This window comes from Takifugu rubripes, chromosome 8 (genome assembly GCF_901000725.2).
Source record: "Takifugu rubripes chromosome 8, fTakRub1.2, whole genome shotgun sequence".
Classification (NCBI taxonomy): domain Eukaryota; kingdom Metazoa; phylum Chordata; class Actinopteri; order Tetraodontiformes; family Tetraodontidae; genus Takifugu; species Takifugu rubripes.
In genome coordinates this window covers 10488395-10499269 of record NC_042292.1, presented here as the reverse complement: position 1 = coordinate 10499269, position 10875 = coordinate 10488395, and the positions used below count along the sequence as shown (strand labels likewise).

Below are 10875 nucleotides of genomic sequence, written 5' to 3'. Positions count from 1 at the left end.
GCGAGCAGATAAACATGTGGCATCGAAAAGACCAGGCTGAATTCTGATGTTTAAATCCCACAAAGATGCGCTGCCGAGCCACCGCCTCAAGAGGGAGACGCAGCCTCGAGGGAATATACTATCAAACATTCCTGTTTGAAGAATATATATTCATTTCACTTGGCTCTGTTCTTGGCATGGAACCCACAAAGTTATTAATAAAATCATCATGCAGGAGTATAAGTGCCACATTTTATTGTTAAATTATTAAATAATAAATACTGCAAACCTTTTACATCGTCTCACTTTATCTTGGTATTTAGGGTTACAAACCAAAGTAGGGATGGGGGTGGTGGTAGCTCAGTCTGTTGAGTACTGGGCTACGAAGCAGAGGGTTCTTGGTTCAAATCCCAGCACAGACAAAAACATGGTCTGGTAGGTACCCTTGAGCAAGGCACCAAACCCACCAATGCTCACACAATGAGCAATGGCAATGAGCTGGCAACTCAGCAGCAGCCCAAACTCAGTGGGGCTTCAGCCTAATCCCTCAGAAGCCTGGGGGAAGATGAAGGACACAGCCTCCATCACTACATTTCCACTAAATAAATACACTTTACACACAGCAGCCATGTGACAGACAACATGTGAGCCAACAGACAGGTTTAGTGGAAAAAGTGATGACATTCACTGCAGACCAAAGTTCTCCAGCTGTTCCAGGACATGCAGCAGGGTCACATGAACCAATGCAGGAAATGCTTTCAACTCACTTGTTACCCAAGTGTGATATTTTATATTTATATATGTACAAAAGTTTACAAGAGTCTTTCAAGAAGAGGCCCGTGCATGAGGCGATAAACCCCACAGGATCCACACCTCCAGCATGTCATGGCATCACCACATCCCAGCAGCCAAAAGGTTCAAACAGAACAAAAGTCATCCTGAAAACTGGAGGGCATCATCTTTGGTCGCACAGAGAACAAATGGAACACCAACGTGAAGGAAGGAGTGATGAAAGGAAGATCCTTTAAAGCACAAATTCTGGAACAAAGTGCAAGTAAATCCAGCAAACATCATGATCCGAGCGAGCGGATGGCGCCAAAGGCGGTGGTGGGAGAGGGGGCAGCTACTCTCTCTCCTCTTCCTCCTCCTCCTCTTCCTCCTGGTCTTCCTCACAGTAGCGCTGGAGCAGTCGGTGCAGGTGCTGTTGCAGGGCATCGGGCTGCAGGGCCTCTGGGGTGTCATCCAGGCTCTCCAAGTGAACGTGCTTCCCCAGGATATCCCTCACCACAGTCCTCTTCTGGGTGCGTGACTTACACATCTGGCTTCTGCAGAAACAGACAAACATCTGTTACTCCAAGATGCTGTTGCATGCCGAACCAATCAATAACAATGATCAATGGAGCCATCAGGTCACACATTAATGGTCCATCCATCACGATGCTGTGCGTAAAGTTCTAGTGAGGGAAAACAAATGCTGAAGGTAGATTATGGGGAATTAAAGATGTTCTTCAGGTTCTTCAACATTTATGCATTATGATAAAGTTTGTCTTTGTGACAAGCATCATTGTCCTCGTTCCACATGCTTCATTATTCTTGCAGTGATTGTTAGCTCAAGTTAGCGTAGCTGCTGTGGGCCGGACATCCAGAAGAATCAGCATTTCAGCTGAAGCTTGTCATGAAAAATTAACCACAACCAGGGGTTCAACTCTCATCAGCAGATTGTTTAAAGCAAAGGGAACATTAGGAGGGTGAAAACAGAGGAGGACAGAGTGCAACCACACCATGCTGCTCTGCAGCATATGCTACATGCCCTCATCATGTTTCCTGATCTGATCTGGAACCATGCAGCTGCCCAACCTCTTAACCACAGAACCATCATCCTGCACAATCTCTTTCTCTACTACTCGAGGCACCAGCGCTTTCCCAAAGCCTCCAGCATAACTCAGAGCCTGTAAGAGGGAGAGTGAGCAGGGACAGAGGGATCAGATGGAGAAACCAAGGAGGCTTCCTGAGATGTAAAATAATCCCTGCAACCACTTTTAAAGACCCACTTTTGCCCTCTCAGTTGGAGATACGAACCTTCTCAAAGTCCTCTCTGGCTGATGGAAGATCTGCTGCCAGTGAACTGTCTCCTGTCTGCTTCTCCACCCTCTCGCCTCTGATTACCGTTGTCTTGACGACCTTGCTGACCTTTCGGCCCTGTACTGGCTCCACCTCAAAATGGGATGACGTGGCAGCTTCCAGGACTCGTGGCTGCGAGAAGGTCAGCTAACCAAGGAAGACAACCCACCGTTTAGATGTATTTACGGAGCTGGGATAGCAGCACCCTCCCCGTGACCCCAAAAGGAATAAACTGGTCAAGAAACAAAAGCACAGAACACCTGCAAAGGCTCAGGAAGAACAATTAAACACCTAAGTGGGAATTGATCCCAGAACCTTCTTGCCAGGCAACCACTGGCATAAATGTGGCAGCACTATTCTGTAAACCCACACTTCTACACATTTCTCTGCCTGAAAAATGTTTGATGCTGTTTAAAAACTGGAATAAAGTCTCAATGACATTAGTCTCTGTGACGAATCCAAATGAATGTCTGCTAGACCCACCCACCTCTTTCTGATCGCCCTCACTGCGAAGAACAGTCCTCTTTATCACCCTGGAGACGGTGTCTCCCTCCTGGATGGGCACAGGCTCCTGCTGAGAGCCCTCCATGCTCACTTCCTGTGTCTGCGTGCCATCAGCCGACACGTATTTATGGATCACCTTCCGTGTGATCTGGTTGAGAAGACAAAATGCTGAAGAACATGTTATCCCAGTGTCTCCTCTTGCCTGGAGGCCCTCTTACCTTCTTCACCACCATGTTGCCGTGCTCATCTGTGTACTTCTCCTCTGTGACGGTCTGTGGTGGGAGATCCGGTAGGTTGTCCGCCTGGAAAGACAAAAGGCTGCTGTCAGACTGGCAGACTGGACCAACCAATGACACGGTCGGAACAACCATCTCACAAAAAGTATGATAACCCAAACTCTTTATTATGATACACTCGATTCTACCGCAGCCCCACACAGGGTCCAGGAGCCGGGCATCATTCATACCTGAATGATAACTCTGCGTCGGACCACCCTGGTGGTCAGCACCTCCTCCTCTGAGCTATCAGAGGACAGCGCGCCTAGCTCCTCTGCTATCTCCTGGGAGACAGCACACAACCAGCACGGTCAATACACCAGCACGCGCTTCTTTCTTATTAGTCACACCCACACATCACGTGCAACGGTGGATTCGTCACCAATGAGAGCCAACACGTTGGCGGTGATGTGAGTAATTATTGGCTTCCTTGTGCAGTTTCACCTTTCAACCATTTAATGAGTTGCCAGCAGTTTTGTTTCTGTTTTGGGTCACATGTCACTTGACTTAGCAGGTGTATGAGTGGATGCTGTGAGTTCCCTTCACCAATATCATTCACCACACATGTTTTAGTCACAAAGCCGAGCATTGTTGCTCATGCAGGAACAGCCTGATGTAGTCACTGAAGTTAAACGTGTTTTATGTTTGAGGCGAAGGCAGCACCACAACAACCCGCCTGGTCAAACAAGCCACCGGCCAGGTTTTTCCATCATGCTCAGCCTCTTACCCTTCCCAAGAAGTCATCATCATCATCACAATACCCAGCGTGATCTCTTGAGGGAAGCTCCTCATACTCGGGGGGGTCACCCTGTGTTTGAAACTCCCGCAAACCCTCGGAATCGTACGCGAACTCGCCGAGACTTTCGCTGCCGGAGGAGAAGCGCTTGTAATCATCAACTCGAAGGTGAGTACCGTACCGACGGCTCCTTTTCAGGACGCCGTCATCAGGAGTGCTTCCAGGCAATGGGGAAGGGGGTTCCGAGATACGATAGTAAGCATCATGTTGCAGTTTAACATCCTCCGGATCAGAGTCAGAGAACACTTGTCTGCAGTCAAAGAATTCTAGATCAGAGTCAGAGTGTCCTGGAGAGTCTGCCTTCTTCCTGAGGTCCTTTGCTACATCCTCTGATTCTGAGTCAGGGGCCAATTCCTCCGATTTTGAGAGTACTCGACTAAATTCTGGGGACAGGTCTTCAGAAGTGGGAGAATCATCCTGGATAGGAGCTTCTGTCAGTATCTGAGCTAAAACTGGATCATCAACAGGTCGGTGAGTGTCAGAAACTCTCAGAGTTTGATGTCCTGAGAATATTGCCTCGTAATCCGGTGGCACCAAAAACTGCGTAGACATGGGTGAAAAAAGCTCACAGGACTGTCCTTTGTTGGATGAGGACGCCCACTCTGAGCCAGAGGGGGGGCCTGATGTCATTTCAGTTTCAGGTAGAACTGGGGTGACGGTCCTATGGGTCGTGTAAGAGCTCTGGTTGGGGAGTTGTAGGGGAACCAGCTTGTCCTCAACAAATGCTTTTATTTGACTGCTGTCTTTTCCCTCTGGCGTCTGACCTGGACCCTGCAAGTAAACAGCGACATAATCTAAATGGATCCACCAGCACTCTACGACAGAAGCAAACCATTCCAATGCCGACCTCTGACTGTTAGAAGTTCCACCTCATGCACCTTCAAAGAAACCTTTAGTTTTACTGTAATAATTAGAAGATATACATCCCATACCCTCCACATGCTATGTATACTGTGTTCTGTTAGATTATTAACCGAGTACCCTCCATCCAAACACAGACTGTGTTAATTCATCCAGAGTGAGTGAGCGTCCACATAGCCGTCATGGTCAGTCTTACCCGATCTGTTGAGGCCGTCCTAGAAAGGTCCTTCTGGAACTCTTCCAGTGATATGCTGCCAGTTTCAGATTCAGGTTGGAGTCCTTCATCGGGGTCCAACAGAAACTCTGATTTTATCGTTTGTGGTTTTGGCCACTCGGTTGTGTCACTTGGCTCCAAAGAACCATCTCTTGTGTACGCGCCCGTATCACTTGCTTCTATGCGCAGAGGGAGCCTTTTGTTTGGCAAAAATGATGTCAGGTGATCTGAAGGGTCGGATTCGGAAACAAACTCATCGGTCCTGGGAAAAGCTAAGCCCAGTTCCTCCATTGAATCAACAGATCGAGGGCTTAAAGGTCTTGGGCTATCGTCAATCCAACACTCGATGGGTAACGCAACAAACTCAGCATCTGGTGACAAAGAGACCGGTGAAGATGACCTATCGCTGCATGTAGCATTCATGAAATAGGAAGACAATATCCTCATGAAGTCAGGCACTGGGGAGTCGGGCAGCTGTCTGAGCTGGCTGACTGATGAGAGAGATTCAGGTGAGGATGGCCTGTCCGTTTGAGCGAAGGCTGAGGTCACCACGAGTTCACACTCTGAATCTGAACTCAGTGACCCAGCTGATGATGACAGCTGGGTAGCAGCGTAGTCCTCCAACGATGCTGTGAACTGTGGGACGGGGGAATCCGGAGACAGCGAGCGGTTCTCATTGAGCTGAGGTGACGACCCCGGAGACGACGCTCGTCTGTCAGCCCATTCCATGGCCGACTCCAATGACATGGGCCTGTATTCAGGCAGCGAGTCTGGAGATGAAGACCTGACCTTCACAAACTGGGATTCTACATCTGCAGACTGTGTGAGGCATTCAGAAGAGACAGTGGCTACAGTTCCAGATTCTGAGGATGGTACTCTTGCTTCCAGCACCATGACTACGGACATGGGTGTGTCACCTGTGTAGGGCTGGTGTTTAGCATCAGCCACATCCGTACCAGCCATCACGTCCTCACCAGGTATCAGTTTTTCAAAGGTGTACTTGGTGTGCCTATATGGTCCTGCTTGTGAGGGCAGCCTTTTTTCAATCATTGGTGGAGGAGACTCTGAAACTGGTCTCCTTGGAACAAAGCCCTCATCAGCAGAGGCTGTGTCCATCTCATGAAAGATCTGCACATCTTCTGTGATTGATGATGTGCTTAAGACATCAGGCTTATCTGGCTCACTCATTTCTAAGTCAGTATCTTGGAAACTCGCCTCGTAATCAGTCGTGTAGCCAATAAGTTGCATGAATCCGGTTTTATTCTTGAAGGTTTCACCTGTGTATTGAGGATCAAGCACTTGAGACATCAGCTTCCACATTTCTGCTTCATAAATGAGATTATATTCAGCCACCGTGACGGCTGGTTTCTCACGTAAGCCAGGCGTTTCTTTGGAAGACAATCCTGACCCTGTGGATGAAGGTGGATGGAGCCACAACCTTTCCGGAGAAGCAGACTGAATTGATGCGGGTACGGGTTTACAATCTGATGGGGATTCTGGCCTCTCTTCAACCTCTGAAGTCAGTGATTCAGGTGAAACACCTCTGTTTTCTACAGTGTAATCAACAGACCTGAGAATTTCCCCGACGGCATATTCAATATCCGACCCAACCGATTCAGGAGATGATGATCTGTACCCAGCATTAATAATGACATTGACTGTTGATGTGTAATCAGGAATGGGTGAGTCTGGGGTCAGAGACTCAAAATCATTGACTCCAGATTTCCCCGAATCGGGTGAACAAGGTCTGTTGTCATAGACGTGAGATCCCAGACTCAGAACAATATACTCATCATCATCTGAACATGCAGAATCAAAGGAAGCTGACCCGTGTCCCAAAACAATAACTGCTAAATCAGGCCTGAAATCACTGACAGGGGAATCTGCTGACAGCCGACACGATGACTGGGATGGAGGAGATGGTGGTCTACTTCCCAAAAGAGATGGAGAAGAAAGATCAAATTCCAAATCTGATGACTCTGAATCAAGAGAATATGACCTCAAATTTTGGTGACAGATGTAAGATTCATGCAAGGCCTGTGTAAATTCAGGGATGGGTGAGTCTGGAGACAGTGGTTTCATTTCATCGTTGGATCCAGCTGAATCAGCAGAAGATGCTCGGTCCTCAAAAAGCCAGGGCATGCATAAATCTGTCTCCAAGTCATCATCTGAATCCTGTAATTCAGGTGATGGTGATGCATATTGACGTTCTATCACAACTGGTGCACTCACTGCATACTGAGGTAGTGGAGAGTCAGGAGACAAACATCTCACATGTGAATCTGAGGCTCCTGATTGGCAGGATTCTGCTCTATCCTCAAACCCAAATATTGGTGACATCACAGGAGCGTACTCTACGTCTGAACCTTCATACTCAGGAGATGAAGATCTACAAGAAACAAACTCAGGATGAGTTTCTACTAACGCCTTTCTGAAGTCAGGTACAGGTGAATCAAAAGAGAGTCGTTCATCCAATGATGCTAATGAACCAGGAGATGATGGTCGATCTACATCTGGAAAAGACAACTCGCTTTCAGCCCGCAAACTGGACAATAAGGACTCGAGTGATGAAGATATGGGACCTAACGTCAAGGACTCAGACCATACTTGTGTAAATTCAGGGATGGGTGAGTCTGGAGACAGTGGTTTCATTTCATCGTTGGATCCAGCTGAGTCAGCAGAAGATGCTCTGTCCTCAAAAAGCCAGGGCATGCATAAATCTGTCTCCACGTCATCATCTGAATACTGTAATTCAGGTGATGGTGATGCATATTGACGTTCTATCACAACTGGTGCACTCACTGCATACTGAGGTAGTGGAGAGTCAGGAGACAAACATCTCACATGTGAATCTGAGGCTCCTGATTGGCAGGATTCTGCTCTATCCTCAAACCCAAATATTGGTGACATCACAGGAGCGTACTCTACGTCTGAACCTTCATACTCAGGGGATGAAGATCTACAAGAAACAAACTCAGGATGAGTCTCGACTAACGCCTTTCTGAAGTCAGGTACAGGTGAATCAAAAGAAAGTCGTTCATCCAATGATGCTAATGAACCAGGAGATGATGGTCGATCTACATCTGGAAAAGACAACTCGCTTTCAGCCCGCAAACTGGACAATAAGGACTCGAGTGATGAAGATATGGGACCTAACGTCAAGGACTCAGACCATACTTGTGTAAATTCAGGGATGGGTGAGTCTGGAGACAGTGGTTTCATTTCATCGTTGGATCCAGCTGAGTCAGCAGAAGATGCTCTGTCCTCAAAAAGCCAGGGCATGCATAAATCTGTCTCCACGTCATCATCTGAATCCTGTAATTCAGGTGATGGTGATGCATATTGACGTTCTATCACAACTGGTGCACTCACTGCATACTGAGGTAGTGGAGAGTCAGGAGACAAACATCTCACATGTGAATCTGAGGCTCCTGATTGGCAGGATTCTGCTCTGTCCTCAAACCCAAATATTGGTGACATCACAGGAGCGTACTCTACGTCTGAACCGTCATACTCAGGGGATGAAGATCTATGAGAGACAAACTCAGGATGAGTCTCGACTAACGCCTTTCTGAAGTCAGGTACAGGTGAATCAAAAGAGAGTCGTTCATCCAATGATGCTAATGAATCAGGAGATGATGGTCGATCTACATCTGGAAAAGACAACTCGCTTTCAGCCCGCAAACTGGACAATAAAGACTCGAGTGATGAAGATATGGGACCTAACATCAAGGACTCAGACCATACTTGTGTAAATTCAGGGATGGGTGAGTCTGGAGACAGTGGTTTCATTTCATCGTTGGATCCAGCTGAGTCAGCAGAAGATGCTCTGTCCTCAAAAAGCCAGGGCATGCATAAATCTGTCTCCACGTCATCATCTGAATCCTGTAATTCAGGTGATGGTGATGCATATTGACGTTCTATCACAACTGGTGCACTCACTGCATACTGAGGTAGTGGAGAGTCAGGAGACAAACATCTCACATGTGAATCTGAGGCTCCTGATTGGCAGGATTCTGCTCTATCCTCAAACCCAAATATTGGTGACATCACAGGAGCGTACTCTACGTCTGAACCTTCATACTCAGGGGATGAAGATCTACAAGAAACAAACTCAGGATGAGTCTCAACTAACGCCTTTCTGAAGTCAGGTACAGGTGAATCAAAAGAAAGTCGTTCATCCAATGATGCTAATGAACCAGGAGATGATGGTCGATCTACATCTGGAAAAGACAACTCGCTTTCAGCCCGCAAACTGGACAATAAGGACTCGAGTGATGAAGATATGGGACCTAACGTCAAGGACTCAGACCATACTTGTGTAAATTCAGGGATGGGTAAGTCTGGAGACAGTGGTTTCATTTCATCGTTGGATCCAGCTGAGTCAGCAGAAGATGCTCGGTCCTCAAAAAGCCAGGGCATGCATAAATCTGTCTCCACGTCATCATCTGAATCCTGTAATTCAGGTGATGGTGATGCATATTGACGTTCTATCACAACTGGTGCACTCACTGCATACTGAGGTAGTGGAGAGTCAGGAGACAAACATCTCACATGTGAATCTGAGGCTCCTGATTGGCAGGATTCTGCTCTATCCTCAAACCCAAATATTGGTGACATCACAGGAGCGTACTCTACGTCTGAACCGTCATACTCAGGGGATGAAGATCTATGAGAGACAAACTCAGGATGAGTCTCAACTAACGCCTTTCTGAAGTCAGGTACAGGTGAATCAAAAGAAAGTCGTTCATCCAATGATGCTAATGAACCAGGAGATGATGGTCGATCTACATCTGGAAAAGACAACTCGCTTTCAGCCCGCAAACTGGACAATAAAGACTCGAGTGATGAAGATATGGGACCTAACGTCAAGGACTCAGACCATACTTGTGTAAATTCAGGGATGGGTGAGTCTGGAGACAGTGGTTTCATTTCATCGTTGGATCCAGCTGAGTCAGCAGAAGATGCTCTGTCCTCAAAAAGCCAGGGCATGCATAAATCTGTCTCCAAGTCATCTGGAGAAGATGATCTGAGATTTGACATTAGCACCAGTGATGTAGCCTTATCTTCCGACACAGAATAAGGTGTCAATGGTCTCTCTTTTACTTCTAGTTTCATGTTAAATGAGGGTGATCTTTGTCCAGCAGGGACAGCTGTAGATTCTTGGTGGCCATCAGCTGCGAAGGAAACTGGCTTAAAGCCGACAAATGTTGGAAAACGTTCTAATTCCGTTGCGATGAGCAGTGGGCCAGATACCAGAAGCGTTTCATCTCCCACTGTCATTGCCTCTGGTGAAGGAGGTCTGGGATCATCTGGTGCAGATGTCAAAAACCCAGATTCATTGTCTGTGTCTGAAGCGGACTCGGGTGATACGGACCGACACTGATATGCTGATGTTGGGATTAGTACATTCTGTCCAAAATCAGGTGATAGTGCTCTAAACTGATTTTCCGAATCTGGAGTGCATGATGTTGTTTGCGCCTCAGTGAACTGCAGTTCTTGAACATCCGCTTCTTCACCTGTTAATAGTGATGAAAGCGAGGACAACCTGCTTCCCTGAACTAACACAGGTGATTCCAAGTCCTGCCTGAATGGTGCCACAGGTGAATCTGAGGACAATTCCACTGATGACTCTAAATCTGGAGATAATTTTCTGCTCTGTGTTGCCATAGGTGACCACGGTGACGTCAGCCTTTCACCTGTGACTGATTCAGGCCTGAGCGGCCTCTGCCTAAAGTCACTGACTGGAACTCTCCTCTCTGCAGCCTCACCTTCATAATGGGGATCAAACAGTTGGCAAATCAACATATTTCCTATGACCACAGCTCTTCTTTCATCATCAAGCGATTCAGCAACAGTTAATATCTGGTCGGTAGAGGACTCTGAAGATGAAACCCTGCCCGATGGAGGCAAACATACCTTGCTCATGGACTGAGGCTGTACGCTGTCAATAGGTGGCAGCAGACACTGTGGAACTGGTTCCGATGTTGTTAAAAACCCGTGTTCTAACTCTTGCGACCCCGGTCTTTCTGTGCCTTCAGCCTCTGGTTTCATTGGCTCTAGAACAGCCGCATCCAATGAATCCGCAGCACACACCTTCACTTCCTCTGACATTTCCCCCGCCA

General features: G+C 47.3%; 1 protein-coding gene across 21 annotated transcripts in view; it reads right to left on the bottom strand.

The window, feature by feature from the left end:
- Positions 1-699: 699 nt before the first annotated feature.
- Positions 700-10875, bottom strand: part of ank2b (ankyrin 2b, neuronal) — a 63233-nt gene continuing 53057 nt past the window's right edge. For 18 of the 21 annotated variants that reach the window (XM_029839677.1, XM_029839676.1, XM_029839670.1 and 15 more), the window contains 5 exons: positions 2823-2906; positions 2588-2752; positions 2059-2247; positions 1837-1928; positions 700-1304 (listed from right to left, as the gene is read on the bottom strand). In XM_029839677.1, coding sequence (XP_029695537.1) covers positions 1103-1304; positions 1837-1928; positions 2059-2247; positions 2588-2752; positions 2823-2906 — 732 coding nt within the window. In that variant the 3' untranslated portion in view covers positions 700-1102. Of the gene's footprint in view, positions 1305-1836; positions 1929-2058; positions 2248-2587; positions 2753-2822; positions 2907-3070; positions 3164-3606; positions 4447-4732; positions 10169-10875 lie in introns of those variants that run through there. The other 3 variants (XM_029839685.1, XM_029839680.1, XM_029839682.1) reach the window with 3 other exon arrangements.